General features: G+C 34.8%; 3 protein-coding genes across 3 annotated transcripts; all 3 read left to right on the forward strand.

The window, feature by feature from the left end:
* The first annotated feature begins 10,645 nt into the window (after positions 1-10,645).
* LOC116113167 (pentatricopeptide repeat-containing protein At5g66500, mitochondrial-like) lies at positions 10,646-12,362 on the forward strand. The gene has a single exon (XM_031399325.1). The coding sequence runs from the start codon at positions 10,694-10,696 to the stop codon at positions 12,275-12,277; it is 1,584 nt and encodes a 527-aa protein (XP_031255185.1). The 5' UTR covers positions 10,646-10,693; the 3' UTR covers positions 12,278-12,362.
* Positions 12,363-17,609: 5,247 nt separating this feature from the next.
* Positions 17,610-19,189, forward strand: LOC116113171 (pentatricopeptide repeat-containing protein At5g66500, mitochondrial-like). Its single transcript, XM_031399331.1, has one exon. The coding sequence runs from the start codon at positions 17,630-17,632 to the stop codon at positions 19,187-19,189; it is 1,560 nt and encodes a 519-aa protein (XP_031255191.1). The 5' UTR covers positions 17,610-17,629.
* Positions 19,190-20,430: 1,241 nt separating this feature from the next.
* LOC116113007 lies at positions 20,431-20,836 on the forward strand. Its single transcript, XM_031399139.1, has one exon. It carries the CDS (start codon positions 20,465-20,467, stop codon positions 20,834-20,836), a length of 372 nt encoding a protein of 123 aa, XP_031254999.1. The 5' UTR covers positions 20,431-20,464.
* Positions 20,837-21,028: the final 192 nt, after the last annotated feature.

Below are 21,028 nucleotides of genomic sequence, written 5' to 3' on the forward strand. Positions count from 1 at the left end.
GTCATTCGGTATATTATCATCGATGATTGTAACATTATTCTTTTAAATTTGTATTTTTAGGAATATTTCTTGCATTCATAATGCTTTTGTGTTGAAGAAAGATTCTGTAATAATTTCTGAATGTGTAAATTGCATCATCTTTTAGTTAATTTCTTGTTGAATTAAAATAGAAGAAAAGGAAAAACAACAATGCTATAGATACTGGGGTTTTTACACCAAAATTTTGTACCGGCTTACGTGTCTGCTGACTGAGATCATTCAACACATTTGACGTTATTAAATTTTTTCTAATGAACGGTCATCCAAAACATATGGCGATCGTTCATTAACATAGACTTCCGTCCATATTATATGGACGAGGGTCTATTTACTACGAACAAGCATCCTCATTCAAAGGACGCCTATCCATTGGTAAATGAAATAAAAAATATTAAAAAAATTAGGGACGGCCTTTCATAGGTTATGGACGGCCATCCATAAATATTGGACGTCCATAACTTATGAACGGGCGTCCATATGTTAATGGACGCCCGTCCCTTAATTTTGGATGGACGCCCGTCCTTTTTCTAAAATATAAAAATTTTAAAAAATCTATTGTGGACGGGCGTCCGTAATGTGTGGACGGGCGTCCATATAGAATAGACGCCCGTCTATAATTTGGTTTGAAAATATTTAAAAAAATATTTAGACGCTCGTCCATAAATTATGGACGGATGTCCCTTAAGTATGGACTGGCATCCATAATGAATGGACGCCCGTCCATTACGTATGGATGCCCATCCATTGTATAAGGACAACTGTCTGTATATAATGGATGCCCATCCATAAGGAATGGATGGTCGTCCTTTTTGGACGGGCGTCCCTACTCTAATTTAAAAAAAAAATGTTGAATTAAAAAATGTTTAGGTTAAAAGTTTTTGGGGAAAGTGTTTCAAAAAACAAATCAGCCGCGGTCTCCTTCTTCTTCTTCCATCTGTGCTCTGGTTCATCGTCTTCTTCATCTCATCTGCGCTCTGGTTCTTGGTCTTCCTTCATCTCATCTGCGCTGTTGTTCTTGGTCTTCCTCATCTGCCATTGGTAATTAGACACTTTCGTTTTTCAATTTTTTTTTTCAATTTTTTTTTTTTTTTTTTTTTTTTTTTTTTTTTTTTTTTTTTTTTTGAGTTGATAAAGAAAAATCCAGTCAATTTGGTGGGACTGGTTTGTGTGATTGACACATAGAAATGTTCTGTTTCGGGTGTTTTTGGCTTGAAAAAAGCTAACATTTTTGTTGGTTGGGAGCAAATAGAACTGGGAAATTTGAAACTTTTTATATAATGTTCTCTGTTGATTATGTCTAAAATTTGTAGTCAACCATTGCATTGCTAGGCAAAAATTAGTGTGTCCAGTGGACAAGGTTAGATGATAGGGGTTGTGCAGTTCCTGCCTTATATAATGTCCCTTAGCGTCCTCATTCAAACTCGAAATCATTCCCCTTTTATCTTGAGACCAAACTCATTTGATCCAAACATCAATTTTCCAGATGTATCACAGAAGAATTTGATTGTTTTCCTTCCTAATAAAAAGTATGCATATAGTCTTTACTCTGAAAACTAATGTTCATCAATAACTACTGATTAAATAATAACCTTATTGTAACATACAGAGGTAAATTAAATGGATTTGGAAAAGTTGTACTTGGAAGTGCTCTAGTTTCTTGCCAATGGGTAGAGACTAGAGAAATTAGTCTTTGGTTTTAGACTTTTTAGGCTTTGAGTTCAGTATTGTATGTACATGACAATGATAGAAATTCGATAATTCAGTCTTTGTATATCTTGCATCAAAATACAGACAGAGATTATGAGATTTAATCACCACCAAAAAGCTAGATTAATTGTGGAGAACTGCATTTTAGAAACAAATCCTTCTTAATAGGTTCTTATATTGCACGGACATTTCCAACAATTAGATACCAAGCATCAAATGAGCTAGACAATATAAAAATCAAATCACCAAATGTCATAACACAATAAAACTTCTGCATCCAGTTAAATCTATCAGGTCTAAATATTTAGAGGGCGAATCTGATCAGTAAGTGGAAAAGTGTCAATAAGCCATTATTTGGGTGGTAAAAAGTCGTTTACTCAATAATTGATCTAAAAAATTCGATCTTTTTTCAATTGTAAGAAGTGACAATACTAGTTAGAAGTTACATAATGAACTTTAATCTTGTAACATTTTCAAGTTTTAACCCCTTATGTAGTTCAAATTTTAAAATTTTGGAAAATATTATGCAGTATTATATTAGAGGATAAAATTAAGGGTTCTTTGTATATCTTTGGACCGAAGTATTGGAAGGGTCAAAGAGTGAATATATACTTTAAGATTGTTTTGAGTATATGAAACCCCACATGTTGTTAAGGGTTAAGACCCCATGTGTTTGGCCTTATAATCTCCTATCATAAAGTAAATTAATATTAATATAAATATACCATCAAAGGCATATTGAAGATAAGCTCAACTTGCCTTTGCTAGTTTTGGATTGCAAGACAAATGAGCTTTTACACTAAATCTATCAGCATATAATAATCCCAGTCCCACAACAAGCCAAGGCTAATATTCAATTCTTCTTAACTAAAATTAAAATTTGACCTTTCATGTTTCTCTCTTCTGTGATGGAACCTGCTTGTGTTTGTTATTTTGTCCTTTGTTGAAATGGAGTATGCAAAGAATAAAGATTTGGCTTTAAAATCATTACGTTTGCAATAAACAAAATATGCTGCCATTTTGATTAATTTCTATTTCGATTGTCTGCAATGTGATTGATTTTGATAGTATGCTGTTAAAGTGGGATACATAGTTATGCTGTATGTGCTTTAAAGTTTATGGTTAAGATTATGGTTGTAATATTGGTTTAATGTTTTTGTCATATAACATGAATTACTTATGGATATATTTTTTCTAGGAAGTTGCTAGTTTTAGAAGAAAGCAGAAAATGGCAAGAGCAAAAAACATAACCACTCCGGATGGAGGCAAATCGTCATCTGGAATCCAATTTCGAGACGTGCAACATAAAAAGCAATACAAAGAGATGGCGAAAAGAGATATTTGTCTTGGAAGAAGTTTGGATTTAGGATTTATAACTAGTTTGGGTTTAGGTGATGAGATTAATGGTTGGATCCGTAATTTGAAATAGAAGCAGTTGGAAAATATTAAATATGACGGATATAAGCATTTGATTTACGAGTTTTTTAGTAGTTTGGAAGTTGTGGAGACAAGTACTGATGATTTACCGCCGTATACAATGTTTTTTAGATTAAAAAATTAGAATTGTGTAGTGAGCCCACATGACTTAGCAAACTGGATAGGGATTAATTTTGAAGGTTTGGATAACATACCAAGAACGCGGGATTCCAAACAAGCTTGGACAGATGTTTCTGGAATATGGGTTTATCATCCACATAGTTGTAAATCTACAAAGTTAAGGAATCCTGCCATAAGAGTTTTTTACAGATTTCTAACATTTACATTTAATGGCAGGAAAGAGACAAATGAAAATGTGACAATGAAAGATTTATTGTTGATGGAAGCAGCAATAACAGGGAAGTAAGTAAATTTAGCTAAGTTATTGATTAAGAAGTTGGGATAGATTAAAGCAGAAAAAGGTGACATTTATTGGGGGATGATTGTTACGCTAATATGTCAGAAGTTGGGTTTTGAGATCACCCTTTCAGATGAAGCCAATAAGATAACATTTTCTACAAATAATTTGTTGGGGATGTCACATTGTCTAAAATGGGTTTGATTAAAAAGAATGTGTCAGGAGAATGGTTGTTGATTAGGGATGAAATGGAGGAAGAGGCAACAGTTCAAGAAGGTGTCCCTGTTCCAGAAGGGGAAAATGAAGGACGAGTCTATGTGCACAAAAGAAAAAGAACAAGTATTGAACCTAGATCCTCTCAGAATGTAGAAGAAATGTCTTCTCATACCTTAGACGGAATAGTAAGAAGAATTGATCGGATTGAAAGGTTTCAAGAAGAGAGTTTTTCACGTATTGAGAGGAAAATGCAGGAACAACAGGATCAATTGCAAAGTGATTTCAATTCATTCGCATCAAGAATAGAAGAAACGGTTGACATCCTTGGGGAACACATGACAAAAATATCAAACATGATGAAGAAATTGTCACCAGTCTCGTCCTCCTCGAGTCAGCCTCCACCCCGTACACTAGGATGAAGAACTACTGAACAACCTCCACCTTCTCAACATCTTTGGGGAACGGACTATCAATGTTAATTGTAATTATGTGTAGTTCAAATACTAAACTGTATGAACAGAAATATGTTAATTAATAAAGTTTGATTTCACAATATGTTCTCAATTAGCTGAACTTCTCCAATATCATATGAATGTTAATTCTCAGTATAAATGTTATGTACGAAGGTTATATTTGCCACAGTATCCTATCATTAATATTTGTTCAATACATATCTGAATGCTCATGTATATGTAATACTAAACATACCAAAAGACATATCAAAAGTAAAATCTGAAATGAAATGTAGAATAATCTGAAATGAAATGTGACGATAATATTTATTGAAAACATTCAGAATAAGGATAATATATACATTTACGTTATTATTATGAATTCAATACCCTACAATCAACAGTCTACTCTTACGCAACCAGTAACAAAAATAATAAAAACAAAACAAACATACCAAAAGACATATCAAAATTAAAATCTGAAATGAAATGTGACGATAATATATACTGAAAACATTCAGAATAAGGATAATATATACATTTACGTTATTATTATGAATTCAACACCCTACAACCAACAGTCTACTCTTACCCAACTAGCAACAAAAATAATAAAAAACAAAACAACTGATTCAGCATATAGCTCAACTGCATTCATCAGAAATTAACCACAACGCAAATAATTTCAACCGAATACAAATGCAACAATGCTCCAACCGGTTAACGATTTCAAATCTCTCCCAACGAAACATGTTCATCATTTACATCCTGATGTCCAGTACATAAATTACTATTTGCTGCGAGATTCTGAACCGGACCAGTGGACAATTGTCAATGTTTAATAACCAAAATTTAGCACATGTTATAGAAAACTTAAGGTTTTTATAATTATGCAACATACATAACACATACCTGAGTAGCAACAATATCATTTGACAACACTTGAGTTCAAAATACAATTTAAAAAAAGTTGACTCACACTGCTAATAATTCTTTCCCTATAAAGTAGCATAACACATTAATAATCAAGTAAATATTATTATAAACTTCAAATAAGTAAATAATGTTTAAAAAAATAAATATCATGTCAAAATAGGTGTATAACTCATACCAAGTCTTTGTTTTTGCAATTTTTTATTTTTAGTCCTACGTACAATTTCGTCAACCTTCAATTGTTTTCTTTTGCATGGAGGACGACCTTTGCTGCGAGCTACCTGTGGACTATTAATCAGACTATTCCCCTCTTTCGGAGGATTGTCCCCCTCTTTACTACCAAACCCTCCCTCACTTTCCTTCTGCTCCAACTTATTTTTCACTCCAATCATCAATTCCATCAACATGTTACAATCTTCCTCATTGTTTGATGTCATATAAGTTATTGTCAGCATTAGATTAGACAACTTCTCAAAACATTGTCCCTCAACATTTGTGCTCCACCTATTATAACTTACCTTCATTTTCGTATGACATCTTTTTATGTTTTTCCTCCAACGCCGTAGAATGTACTTATCTGGAATGTGTGAAACCCTTTTATGAATCAACACAATAATGGCATGTCTGCATAAAATCCCTTTGAACTCAAACAAATGACAATTGCAGCGAATATCACATGAAATTTCTTCAAAGTATACTAGAAAAGGAATGCGCCGATTACTATCTCCAAACCAAACATTTTCTAAAACTTGATACTCCTCACATGAATAGGACTTTTTCAGGAAAGATAATTCACAATAAATCTTCCCCGCAATGTCTTCTTGAAACTTTTTAAATTTTACAATTGTGTATGCATTTTGAAATTGTTTTTCAATGGGGTAATTAGTTATGCATGGTATCCAAGAATTGAAAGATCTAAAATTAGCCTCCATTTCCACTTTATCTCGCAATGCATTATCATATTGTTCCACAAATTGTTTCAATGTTGTTTTGGAATTTATATATCCATCGAAAAATGTATGCATACTTTCACTACGTTGGGTAGTAGACATACCTGCCTAGAAAGTATCTTTAAGAAATGCAAGCACCTAACGTACTCTTTCTTTATACAATCCAGATAACCATTCATTCTCATGAAGGTAATACACATAAATGAATTTGTTCCACCGTTCTTCGAACTCTTCACGTGTCAACGAATCATATACAATATTTTATAATGTAAACTTTATAGTTTCATATTCATTATACCCTCTTAACTTCTCAGGCAGTTTCTTCATTATATGCCACAAACACCACATATGTCTTGTACCAGGGAAAACAATCTCAATTGCATTTTGCAAGGCCTTATCTTGATCAGTGACAATTCCATTAGGAGCAACATCCATGCATTCAAGCCAAGAACGAAATAGTGATACAAATGTCTCTGTGTCCTCATGTGAAATTAACCCACAGCCTAATAATGTCGAATGTCCATGATGATCAACCCCCATAAAAGCAGCAAATGGCATATCATACTTATTCGTCAGATACGTTGTGTCGAAGGTCACAACATCACCGAAATCTTTATATGCAGCTCTGCATCTAGCATCAACCCATAGCACATTCTTCAATCGACTCTCTCCATCTACATCAATCATGTACCAGAAATTTGAATTCTCCTTTTGCATTTTCATAAAATAATCTAGCACTGCCGAAGCATCTCCAACTCCAAGTCGTAGCCTTCTAACTTTTTCAATGTAATTCCTACAATCTTTTTGAAGAAATGAAAAATTCTCTACACCTCCTACCTCAACTGAACATGAATGAAAATTTTTACACGAACTAATCCCAACCTGATCATTAACTTCAAGCCTCCTTTTCACAAAAGGTTGTATTGTTCGATTTACCTTGAAATATCTTCTTTTCGTCGGACTTGTAAGATCATAGTTATGTTCAAGCACAACTGATTTAATTTCCCATTTGTATTCACCATTCAAAGATGCACTAATCCGACTCTTACAATCTGTTTTTGCAACAGGTTATTTTTTCAAGGTATTTCTGCATTTACTTCTCTCCTTCCCAGAACAAGAACACGCCACTGTCACGTATCTCATAATTCCATCATCTCCTTTCTTTGACGTACGTATCATTGCTTCAAAACCCATTTTATTCCCATACCTTCTGTAATACTTCACCAAACTATCAACTGAATCAAACACCATTCCAATATGAGGCTCCACTTCTTCCTCTGCACATCCCGTATCTCCTAATTCATCACATTCATTTTCCTGATTCAATGGTTTTATAATAAAGAAAATTAGAATGTGCTAATACAACACATCATAATAAACAATACAATACACCATATTTAAAAAAGTTTCAAACACAATTTACCTCAACATCATTGAAACGAGGCAAACTGGACTCTTCTATAGTCAGTTATTTCATGCACAACTAATACAAGTTTTCGCGTTACGAATCTAGTTCACAACTGTCGCCAACAAATATTATCTATCAAACATATATTCAATCCAAAATAGAATATGAAACTAAACAAATATATAAAATAAGTCAAAAAATCTTTACCTTAATAAAAAATCCGAGCTTTAACAGGTTTGATAGAAGTGTTTTGTTTCTTGGTTTGCTGCTGGTGCTTGGCTGTTGAGGAAGCAACCGACGTCGAAGTAAGGAATCACAACACGCAACGAAGGTGAAGAGCAACGAAGGAGAAGCGAAGAAAATAAATGGCGCAGACGAAGAATAAAAGAAAAATAAATGACAGAGACGAAGGAGGAGAGAAGAAAAAAAAATTGGCGCTTACAAATGAAGCGTATTAGACAAGCCATTCATTAATATTAATTAAACAAAAAAAAATTCCAACAAATATGGACGCCAGTCCATGTAATGCAGACGACAGTTCAAATGACATGGATTGGCATCCATACACAAGAAACGACCATCCAAATTACATGGACTGACGTCCATATTTACATTATATTTTAAAATAATTTTTTAAATAATTAAAATATTTTTAAATAATTAAAATTTCAGAAACTAGGGACGGCAGTCCATCTAGTGTTGGTTGTTCAGTAGTCCACCTTCTCAACATCTTTGTGGACGGCCGTCCGTTATATTTTAAAACTATTTTTATAAAAAAAATTCACAAACAATGGACGGCAGTCCATCGTTTCAGGACGCCCGTCCATAAAATTTGGATGGGCATCCATTTTTTTTTTTTAAAACAAATCAACTTTTTATGGACGGTCGTCCATTCCACTATGAACGACCGTCCAGGATGTATGGACGCCCATCCACATAATGTGGACGAGCGTCCATATTAACTGGACTCCCATCCATAAAAGTTGGACGGGCGTCCATTGTTTTTTTTTAAAAACAAATCAACTTTTTTATGGACGGTCGTCCATTCCACTATGAACGACCATCCATAAAAGTTGGACGGGCGTCCATTGTTTTTTTTTAGACGTCCATTTATGTCAATATTCAATCCACCACGTTCGTCCAATGTGGCAACTTCCACGTGTTTCAGTGCAATTTTTCGGTGCAATTGTTCGGTGGGTATAGCATTTTTGAAGGAAAAAAGAGAAGGGAAGGAGGGAAAAGACGGAGAAGAAAGGAAAGAAAGAGAAGGGAGAGATGAAGAAGAAGATAAGAGAGAGAAGAGAAAAATGAAATAAAAAAATTAGGGATTTATGGATTAATTTAAAATTAATGATGAACATTAAAATTTATTTTTTAGTTGGATATAAAATTACTATATTGCCCTTAGTTAAATGGATTTACTAACAGATTTGGATAGAAAGTGGGTAATTGTCATTTTCAAACCTTTTGGATATCAAATTGTATTTATGGCAAACTATGTGTGGGTACATGTCGTTCAGCTTATATTTTAATTTTTATAAGAATAGATTGTAAGTGCATCTCCAGCCCATGCTATTTTAGTGTGAAAAACGCCAAAATAGCGTGAAATGCTGCTCCAATGCAGCGTTATTCGCCGCACCAAATTGGCGTGGTACTGTTCATGCAACCAAAAATTTTATTTTATTTTTTGTTATTTGAATTTAAGTTAATATGATTATTATTTATATTAATATTTATAATAATAAATTTATAATAATGATATAATTCAAAAAATGATGAAAAATTAAAAATAAAACTTTATTCAATGCAAATATTAAACTGCAATAACTCAAAATAAAAATTAATACTAATTTAAAAACACTAAAATTAAAAGAAAATACAACATAAACTAAAATAACAATTTAGTATTCCAGTAGATTAGTTCTGAATCCTATAAGATCATCAAAATATTGAAAAGAACAGAGGCTCACCATGCTCTTTAAAATGCATTAATTGATCATTCGTGGGAAAAACATACTAATTCGGAAAATTAAATTACTATCAATATGGAATACTTAATTTTATTAAATTAGTATAATTTTCAAAGTAATTATTATTTAATAAAAATATCATTCCCAATATTTAATTAATGTATACAAAAATAATGAGTGAAATAGATTAATTATTGGTTATTACAATGAAATAAAAAGAAAGAGAATATTCTTTTTGGTGTAATATTTGGTGTAGTGGGTTGGAGATGCAATTGTGTTTTACATCAAAAATCACACCAATTTGGTACAAAACTTGCACCAATTTGGTGCAATGGGTTGGAGATGGTCTAAAGCATCTCCAACCCACGCCATTTGGGGGTAAAAAACACCAAAATGACGTGGGTTTTTGCTCCAACCCAACTCTAAGTGCCACGCCAATTTGATGTGGCACTGTAGCAATATTAAATTTTTTGTTTTTAAATTTTGTTAAGTTAATTTGATTATTAAATTTTACACAAAAAATCACACCAAATTTTATTATTTGAATTTAATTTAATTTGATTATTATTTATAATAATAAATTCATAATAATAATATAATTCAAAATTTTCTTACTCGACATAGACAAATCAAGGATACAGAGGCTCATCATGCTCTTCGAAATGCATTAATTGATCATTTGTGGGAAGAACATACTAATTTGGAAAATTAAATTATTATCAATATGGAATTTTATTTTTGTGTTGTCTTTTTTTTTTTTTTTTATATCATTTTATATTAGATGTAATGTTTTTCTATATTAAATATAATGTTTATTTGATTAAATAAATGCTTAATTTTATTAAATTAATATAAACCTTAAAGTAATTATTATTTAATAAAAATATTATTCTTAATATTTAATTAATATATATATAAATAATGAGTGAAATAAATAAATTATTAATTATTATAATAAAAAAAAGAAAAAAATATTATTTTTGATGTAATGGATTGGAGATCCAAAGTATTTTACACTAAAATTTGCATCAATTTAATGCGACGGGTTAGAGATGGTTTAACACAGTATAACTGTCATGTCTTTAAGTCCTTCAATAATTAGGTCAAAGTAAAATGATCCAAATCCATTAGAAATACTATTTAAAGTTTTACGGGGTAACCTAAGACCCAACCTTCCATGAATCATGATCCGTTTAATGCGTTACCGAATGTTCCCCACCAAAACCCCCAGTACTTGCGACTCAAATGTAAATGAAACACACCTCCAAAAACGCAACGTGTACACTCACCACTCGATTGATGAAATTCCTTACAGAGACCTCCGCTCCCTCAACTCCCAACTTGCTTCATACATCCGCACCAACAATTTTCTTTCCACATGGACTCTATTTTGTCACATGCATTGCGCATGCCTTAACCTTGATGCTTATACTTTCACGCCAGTTTTGGGCGCTTGTTCTTCTTTGCCTGGACCAGAACGCGGCAAACAAGTCCATGGTTTAATGATCAAAACTGGTTCAGATACTGGAACTGTGTCCAAGACTGCGCTGATGGACATGTATTCCAAGTTTGGGTTCTTGAATGAATCGGTTAAAGTTTTTGAAGAGATGGAGTTTAAGGATGTTGTCACGTGGAATGCTTTGCTTTCTAGCTTCTTAAGGCACGGTCTTGCTAAGGAAGCGTTTGGTGTTTTTGAGGCAATGAGAAGGGAAAGAGTTGAGGTTAGTGAGTTTACTTTAACTGCTGTTCTTAAGGCTTGTGCTTCTTTGAAGGCATTTGAACAAGGGAAACAGGTGCATAGTTGGGCTGTTGTGTTAGGTCGGGATATGGTGGTTTTGGGTACTGCACTTATTGATTTCTACTCGGTTGTAGGATGTATTAGTGATGCCATGAAAGTGTTCTATAGTTTTGATGGTAGAGTGGATGATGTTATGAGAAATTCCTTAATTTCTGGATGTGTTCGAAATAGGAAGTATGAAGAGGCGTTTTCGATTATCAGTACAATGAGACTAAATGTGGTTGCACTTACTAGTGCTCTTTCTGCTTGCTCTGAGAATTCAGATTTGTGGATGGGGAAGCAGTTCCACTGTTTGGCTATTCGTTTTGGGTTTACTTCTTATACCCAACTATGCAATGTCCTGCTAGACATGTATGCAAAATGTGGTAAAATATCGGATGCTGGGTCCCTGTTTGATAGAATTTGTCGGAAAGATGTTGTTTCTTGGACAAGCATGATAGATGCATACGGCAGTCATGGGCATGGGCTTGAAGCTCTTAAATTGTTCAAAAAGATGGGTGAAGAAGGAAGTGGGGTTTCGCCAAATTCTGTGACCTTTCTTGTTATTTTATCAGCTTGTGCACATTCTGGATTGGTTGAGCATGGCCGAGAATGTTTTAATTTGATGAGGGAGAAGTATGGTTTGAATCCGGGTCCAGAACATTATGTCTGCTTCATAGACACTTTAGGCCGGGCTGGTCAAATAGAAGAAGTATGGTGTTTGTTCAATGATATGGTTAAGAATGGTACCAAGATCACACCTGCTGTATGGGCAGCGCTAGTAAATGCTTGCAGTTATAGTTTAGATGTCACAAGGGGAGAGTTTGCAGCAAAGCATCTCTTAGAATTAGAGCCAGATGTGCCTGCGTATATCGTGCTGCTTTCAAATTTCTATGCAACCATTGGAAAGTGGGAAACTGCAGAACACTTGAGAAGCAGTATGAGAAAGATAGGATCGCCTAAGGTAGTAGGGAGTAGCTGGGTCAGTTGAAAACTTATTTAATGAATTTGGATCTTCTCTTGGTGGATTGTAATCGATGATATAATTGTTATGTTTTTTTTTTAAATGATCGGAGGTGTTTGGAACAGTTTACGTACACCTCAACTAATTTCTCGAGATCTTAAAACTACTGATCGTGTAAGAACTTCAATGACCATCCTTATTAGTAACCGAGAAAGGATTTAAACTTAAAACCTCTTAAGTAATACACTCAAGAGATTTTATCAAACCATTCGATCACCCAGGGTTTGGTTATTATTATGTATCTCTAGATCCTTCAAAGATTAGGTTAAATAAAGTATTATTTTTATGATAATTTTGCTAGGTAAAGTCCCTATATTTTATTTTTTATGAGAATAGATTGTAGCACGTTATAACTGTCATGTCTTTAAGTCCTTCAATAATAATAATGCTATGCTTACTCACGATCTTACTAACCTGTGTAAATATAGAGTATAGTATAGGTACCATAAGCATAGTACGAGTATCATATGTAATTTTAACAAAGGATAGTTAGATGGTTAGTAAGATCGTGAGTAAGCATAGCATTACTCCCTTCCATAATTAAGTCAAAATAAAATGATCCAAATCCATTAGAAATACTATGTACTTTTTAGGGGGCGTTTGGTTGGCACTAATGTGAGATTATTGGGGTAATGTCATCTTATATTACTTGATTATCACGTTTGATTGACAAATAATATAAAATTCCGGTAATCTTTAAATACCAATAGTAGTTACTATTGGTAATATTGGAGGTAATCTGATTACCTCCATTTTCTTAGGTGTTCTAAGATTACCAAGATTATCTTTTTTTGTTACAATTTTATCCCTTGTTAATAAAAGTTTTGGACAATAATGCCCTCATTTTAAAATAAATTTACATTAATATCCTATTTCAATTTTACCCTTATTTAACTAAAATTTTGGACAATAATGTCCTTATATTTAAAACAATTTACAGACCACCATTGCCACTCAGCCACCACCACCACTGCCACCCAGCGAACACAGTCGATAGCGCCAACCACCACGGACCGTCGCCAAAAAGTCACTGGAGTCCCTAAAAAAAAAAAGAGATTCGGTGGCAGGCTTCGATATGGCCGTTTTCGGCCATATTGATGGCTGAAAAAGGCCATATCGGGCCAGATCTATTCTGGCCATTTCCGGCCATATCGATGGAACTGGCCTTTAACAGTCAAATCCCTAGCCATTAACGGTCAGATCTGGGCTAGATCTGGCCGTTAACGGCCACGGACATGGTCGTTAACAGTCAGATCTATTCCGGCCGAAATAGATCTAGCCGTTAACAGCCAGGTCTGTGGCCATTAACGGCCAGATCTCGCCCAGATTTTATTGCTAACGGCCAGATCTGGCTTGATATGGTCGTTTTCGGCCATCAATATGGCCAGAAACAGCCATATCGGAGCCTCTTGATCATAGTGAGCTTCTCACGGGGACTTTCAGAGCTTCCGACAATGGTTTGCGGTGGCGGCAAGAGGTGGGGGTGATTTTGTAATAAATTAAAGTTTTATATAAGCGGGGGTGTTTTAACTAAATCTGAAATATTAGGGGTTAAAAAAATTATTCAAAAATTAATAATAAAAATAATATTATATTAATATTTGAAAAGGGAACAATTTAGTAATTTAAATCAATTTATTCCACATAACCAAACATATTAATATAGCATACTCACCAACTAACCAAACACATTTTCCTAAGGGAGTACGACATCTTCCCACCCAGGGTTTGGCAAAATGACATTTGCCCACCCGCCAAGTTTTAAAACGACACTTTCCCACCCATAGTTAAATTCAGACGTTAATTTTAACAGTAAAAATGGTATTTTTGTTAGTTTACAATGTATATATATACTGTTAATTAATAAATCTGCAAATATAATATATAAATTAATATCATATGAATATTATGAAAAAAAAATTAAACTTAAATCTTCCATACAATAAAATTTTACATATTTCTTCCATATAAAGAAATCTTCCATATAAAAAGATTATACATAATTCTTTTGTAAGACCAAATTTGCTTTCCATAATTCTTCAATACAACCAAGAAATTACTTCACATAAACCTTTCACACAATCCAGATTTTGCTTAACACATAACTGCTATAAAAAAATACAGAATTTAGTTTGCGTGAGGAATTTCATCTAATAGGTAGTGGGTGAGTTGGCTGTGAGAAGGTTATAAATGATGGGCAATCGCCGGCGACCAGGTAGTTACACACAACAGCAATCAAATAAAGTAGAGGGAGAGAATTGAAACAGAGAAGGAAAAAAGAGCAAAGGATTCTGCATTCACAAATTTTCAACCCAAAATTTGGTTCACATACATCTTCCAAACAACCCAGAATTTGGTTTACAGAAATATTCACTTCTAATTCCATCAAAAATTCCTCCCACTTCAACTCCATGAACATAAATTCATAATAAACAAAACAAAAGAACAAGAAGATACTAAATCAAACCCATAAAATCCATGAAAATAAATGCAAAAATAAATCCTTTTGACATTGGCTATGTGACATAAATTATAGAGCAAGGCTGCCAACACTAGCGGCTGGGGTCGTGAGTAATTGTGGTGGGCTTATTGGAGGAGAGAGGGAGGTTGCCACCCGAGGCCTTTTGATTTGACAAAGAAATTTTTTTTGGGCAAAAGGGAGTGGCGCTAGAACAAATATGACACCGTTGGTGACGCTGCTACTGGCTTGCCATGAACAAGAGGGAGTGGTGGCGTCGGTTAGGCGGTGGGTGAGAGAGATGTTCTTGCATAAAGATGATAGTGAATTGGGTTTTTTTTTTTTTTTTTTTTAAAAAGATTTAGAATATTTTTTAATAATAGCAAAGTTTATAAAATTATAAACTCAAATAAAAAGGGTATTATAGTATTTTATAATTTTATTCTTGTCAAATAACAGATTTCATTAACGGATCTTAACGATGGGTGGGAAAGTGTCGTTTCGCCAAACCTTGGGTGGGAAAAAATAGCTCTCCCTTTTCCTAAAGATTTTCAGGAGGCGTTTGGTTGGCGGTAATGTCAGATTATTAGGTTAATATCATCTGATATTAATTGATTACCACGTTTGGTTGTCAAGTAATATAAGATTCCGGTAATCTTCAAATACTAATAGTAACTACTATTGGTAATATTGGAGGTAATCTGATTACCTCCATTTTCTTAGATATTCTGAGATTACCAGGGTTATCCTTTTTTGTTACAATTTTATCCTTTATTAATGAAAATTTTGGACAATAATGCCCTCATTTTAAAATAAATTTACATTAATATCCTATTTCAATTTTACCCTCATTTAACTAAAATTTTGGACAATAATGTCCTTGAATTTAAAACAATTTACAAACCACTGCCACTCAGCCACCACCACCACTGCCACCTAGCTACCATCGCCTACAACGGCCAACCACCACGGACCGCCTCGGAAAACTAGTCGGAGTCCCTAAAAAAGAACGAGTTTCGGTGGGAGGCTCTGGGAGTCATCGCTATGGCCGTTTTCGGCCATATTGATGGCCGAAAACGTCCATATCAGGCCAGATCTATTCTGGCCATTTCCGACCAGATCTCGCCTGATATGGCCATTTTCAGCCATCAATATGGCCGGAAACGGCCATATCGAAGCCTCTTGATCACGGTGAGTTGCTGATGGGGACTTTCGGAGACTTCCGACGGTGGTCTGCGGTGGCGGCAGGCAACGGCAGGAGGTGGGGGTGATTTCGTAATAAATTAAAGTTTTATATAAGCAGGGGTGTTTTAACTAAATATGAAATATTGGGGTTAAAAGAAATTATTAAAAAATTAATAATAAAAATAATATTATATTAATATTTGTAAAGGGGACAATTTAGTAATTTAAATAACATACCCACCAATTTATTCCCCATAACTAACCATATTAATATAACATACCCACCAACTAACCAAACACATTTTCTTAAAGATTCCCAGTAATCTTTCAAGGTAATCTATCTTTCCGGTAATCCAACATTCCCAGTAATCTAACATTCCTGAACCAAACGCCCCCTCAAGGTAATCTATATTTCCAGTAATCTAACCTTCTTGAACCAAACACCCTCTTAGGGGGCGTTTGGTTCGGGTGTATCTGTCATGACTAGGGGTAAGTGATCTTATATTACTTGATTTCCATGTTTGGTTGTCAAGTAATATAAGATACCGGTAATCTTTAAATACTAATAGTGATTACTATTGGTAATATTGGAGGTAATCTGATTACCTCAATTTTCTTAGGTTTTCTAAGATTACCAGAGTTATCTTTTTTTGTTACAATTTTATCCCTTATTAATAAAAATTTTGGACAATAATGCCCGTATTTTAAAAGAAATTTACAATAATATTTTATTTCAATTTTACCCTTGTTTAATTAAAATTTTAGACAATAATGCCCTTATGTTTAAAACAATTTTCAGACCACCATTGCCACCCAGCCACCACCTTCGATAGTGGGCCAACCATCACGGGCCTCCGCCGGAAACTCGCCGAAGTCCCTAAAAAAGAACCAGATTTGGTGGGAGGCTTCGATGTGGCCGTTTCCGGCCATATTAGTGGCCGAAAATAGCCATATCAGGCCAGATCTAGCCGGAAGTGGCCAAATCTATTCTGGCCATCTCCGGCCAGATCATTGGAACTGGCCGTTAATGGCCAGATCTATTCTGGCCGGAATAGATCTGGCCGCTAACGTCCAGGTCAATGGCCGTTAACGGCCAGATCTCGTCCAGATCTGGCCTGATATGGTTGTTTTTTACCATCATTATGGCCAGAAACGACCATATCGAAGCCTCTCAGTCACTGTGAGCTACTCACGGGGACTTTCGAAGACTTCCAGCGGTGGTTTGCGGTGGCGGCAAGAGGTTGGGGTGATTTCATCATAAATTAAAGTTTAATATAAACGGGGGTGTTTTAGCTAAATCTAAAATATTGAGGGTTAAAAGAAATTATTCAAAGATTAATAATAAAAATAATATTATATTAATATTTTTAAAAGGGATAATTTAGTAATTTAAATAACATACTCACCAATTTATTCCCTATAACCAAACATATTAATACAACATACCCATCAACTAACCAAACACATTTTCCTACAGATTTCTAGTAATCTTCTAAGATAATCTATCTTTCCTACAGATTTCTAGTAATCTTCTAAGATAATCTATCTTTCCAGTAATCTAACATTCTTAATAATCTAATATTCCTGAACCAAACGTCCCCTCCAAGTTTTACGGGGTAACCTTAGAAGTTAGACCCAACCTTCCATGAATCATGATCCGTTTAATTCGTCACCGAATGTTCCCCACCAAAAGCCCCAGGACTTGCGACTCAAATGTAAATGTAACACACCTCCAAAAACGCAACGTATACACTCACCACTCGTTTGATGAAATTCCTTACAGAGACCTCCGCTCCCTCAACTCCCAACTTGCTTCATTCGTCCGCACCCGCAATTTTCTTGCCACATGGACTCTCTTTTGTCACATGCATGGCGCATGCCTTAACCTTGATGCTTATACTTTCACGCCAGTTTTGGGCGCTTGTTCTTCTTTGCCTGGACCAGAACGCGGCAAACAAGTCCATGGTTTAATGATCAAAACTGGTTCAGATACTGGAACTGTGTCCAAGACTGCGCTGATGGACATGTATTCCAAGTTTGGGTTCTTGAATGAATCGGTTAAAGCTTTTCAAGAGATGGAGTTTAAGGATGTTGTCACGTGGAATGCTTTGCTTTCTAGCTTCTTAAGGCACGGTCTTGCTAAGGAAGCGTTTGGTGTTTTTGAGGCAATGAGAAGGGAAAGAGTTGAGATTAGTGAGTTTACTTTATCTGCTGTTCTTAAGGCTTGTGCTTCTTTGAAGGCATTTGAACAAGGGAAACAGGTGCATAGTTTGGTTGTTGTGTTAGGTCGGGATATGGTGGTTTTGGGTACTGCACTTATTGATTTCTACTCGGTTGTAGGATGTATTAGTGATGCCATGAAAGTGTTCTATAGTTTTGATGGTAGAGTGGATGATGTTATGAGAAATTCCTTAATTTCTGGATGTGTTCGAAATAGGAAGTATGAAGAGGCGTTTTCGATTATCAGTACAATGAGACTAAATGTGGTTGCACTTACTAGTGCTCTTGCTGCTTGCTCTGAGAATTCAGATTTGTGGATTGGGAAGCAGATCCACTGTTTGGCTATTCGTTTTGGGTTTACTTCTGATACCCAAATATGCAATGTCCTGCTAGACATGTATTCAAAATGTGGTAAAATATCGAATGCTGGGTCCTTATTTGATAGAATTTGTCGGAAAGATGTTGTTTCTTGGACAAGCATGATAGATGCATACGGCAGTCATGGGCATGGGCTTGAAGCTCTTAAATTGTTCAAAAAGATGGGTGAAGAAGGAAGTGGGGTTTCGCCAAATTCTGTGACCTTTCTTGTTATTTTATCAGCTTGTGCACATTCTGGATTGGTGGAGCAGGGCCGAGAATGTTTTAATTTGATGAGGGAGAAGTATGGTTTGAATCCGGGTCCAGAACATTATGTCTGCTTCATAGACACTTTAGGCCGGGCTGGTCAAATAGAAGAAGTATGGTGTTTGTTCAATGATATGGTCAAGAATGGTACCAAGATCACACCTGCTGTATGGGCAGCGCTAGTAAATGCTTGCAGTTATAGTTTAGATGTCACAAGGGGAGAGTTTGCAGCAAAGCATCTCTTAGAATTAGAGCCAGATGTGCCTGCGTATATCGTGCTGCTTTCAAATTTCTATGCAACCATTGGAAAGTGGGAAACTGCAGAACACTTGAGAAGCATTATGAGAAAGAAAGGATTGCCTAAGGCAGTAGGGAGTAGCTGGGTCAGTTGAAAACTCTCATGAAAATGCCAGTAAACTAAGTTTGAGAAAATTCAATCACTAGCTACAAAAAATTCCTCAAATGTTTTTTAAGTCAGTCAAATTTTTATCTTTTCATTGTTAAGCACATCAGGATGTTGAAGTGGGTGTTTAAATTAGTGCTGGGCATTTCTTTTGAGGAAGATGACTTGTGCAGAGTTTTTATTTATTTTGATTACTGAACAGTAAGAACAGAGATTGGATTTCAATCCATAAGAAGACTCGTAAACTGCGTTTGTCTTGGTCCTCAACTAAATTAGCTGTTTCATCTGCGTTTCCTTTGTTGCAACCACATCCAGATGCTCCATCTTTCTCTTGTAATCAGTGTTTACTGTTTACACTTGGAAATTCTCGCAATCACCAATTAAAGAAAAGTCATTAACAATGTTCAGTTTTGAAGGCTATTGAAGAGTTATTTGATTCTCCATTTCTTGGATCAATCGGCGCTTGACCTTGTCATTTGTATCTTATTGAAACATTTCATTCCAAGAAACTCTACATTATACTTCAATGTATGACAAGGATGTGTCACCATTCTTAGGTATAAACGAGTAGAATTCTTGTTTTGTACTTCTCCATTATTAAGTCAATGATCATTTAAGAAACAGGAGAAAAATAAATTTTGGTTCAAAGAGTAAACGGTGTTTATTCATTATTCATGGTAGTAAATTAATAACAATTCCTTAATTTCAAGTATTTCGAGTGATTCAAACTTTAATTCTTTAATTTCAAGATGGATGTTTATATTAATTTTTAGTCAATTCCTTTACAGTTAAGGGGTTTTTTTCACCACCATTTTTTACAAACAAAAATTTGACAACCATTGATGCAAACTTGAGGTAGCTGAACCTAATTACATGACCCCAAACCTTTTATGTTAAATTAAAAAGAAGAGGTTGGTGAGTCAAAATTAGTAGGCTTGGTCTGATCAAAGATGAAGATTTAACAAACGTTTTTCTTATAGTTGTTGAGATTGCAGCAAAGTCAAAAGAACACCCCCCAATTTTCTTAATCTGTAGGCCAATAAGTTAAATGAATTTCAATCATGCTTTGCAAAGCATGCATAAGATATTCAGAAAAAAAGACAGGTTGCATACCATATATGACTGACTAATTAATCAAACTATGCTCTGTTGCTTAAATTCCTGTGTCACTATACTTCATTTTTCTCATGCAAAATTCTTATTATCTACCATTAATTCCAGGAACCTCTGCAGTCTACTTTAGTTTCTTCATCAACATCAAACCATGCTTAGAGCTTTGAGTACACGAAGAAGCTGTCACAAATATGAACGGGTAGGTGATGATCCTGCAATCGGTCTTTTGGAATGGGAGGGAAAATTGAAAAGAGCTTCAAGTGTACCAGCTTCTCGACTATTCGTATTTGGTTCTTCAACCAAATTAAAAGCAGAGGTTACGTTCCCAGTTGCAGATAATCCTAAGCCTAAGGCGAAGCCCGCCAAAGAGGTTGTCAAGACTCATCCCCTCTTTAGTCTTTTCGACCGCCGACGTAAGAAGAAAACTACTGCGAAACCAGAATTCGCTAGGTACTTGGAGTATGTAAAGCAGGGAGGGATGTGGGATGGTAATTCCAATACGCCCATCATTCATCATAAATAAATATGTAATTGTTTTTTGGTTTCTTTCTTTCTTTAGGAGATTGCAATTTAAGAATCAGAATTTTGGCTTAAGCCAAAATTTACCATGATCTCCATCTGTTGATTTGATGTTTTCAATCTTGTGAAGTATCAATTCAGAAGTGTTAATTAATTTGGTTCCAGAGAGTGGATGAGAGTAAATGCAAAATCTATC

This window comes from Pistacia vera, unplaced genomic scaffold (assembly GCF_008641045.1).
Source record: "Pistacia vera cultivar Batoury unplaced genomic scaffold, PisVer_v2 Contig673, whole genome shotgun sequence".
Taxonomy (NCBI): Eukaryota; Viridiplantae; Streptophyta; class Magnoliopsida; order Sapindales; family Anacardiaceae; genus Pistacia; species Pistacia vera.

Bases quoted from the DNA above. Each gene is read 5' to 3' on its own strand.
- LOC116113167 (XM_031399325.1), top strand. From the start codon at position 10,694: ATGATCCGTTTAATGCGTTACCGAATGTTCCCCACCAAAACCCCCAGT.
- LOC116113171 (XM_031399331.1), top strand. From the start codon at position 17,630: ATGTTCCCCACCAAAAGCCCCAGGACTTGCGACTCAAATGTAAATGTA.
- LOC116113007 (XM_031399139.1), top strand. From the start codon at position 20,465: ATGCTTAGAGCTTTGAGTACACGAAGAAGCTGTCACAAATATGAACGG.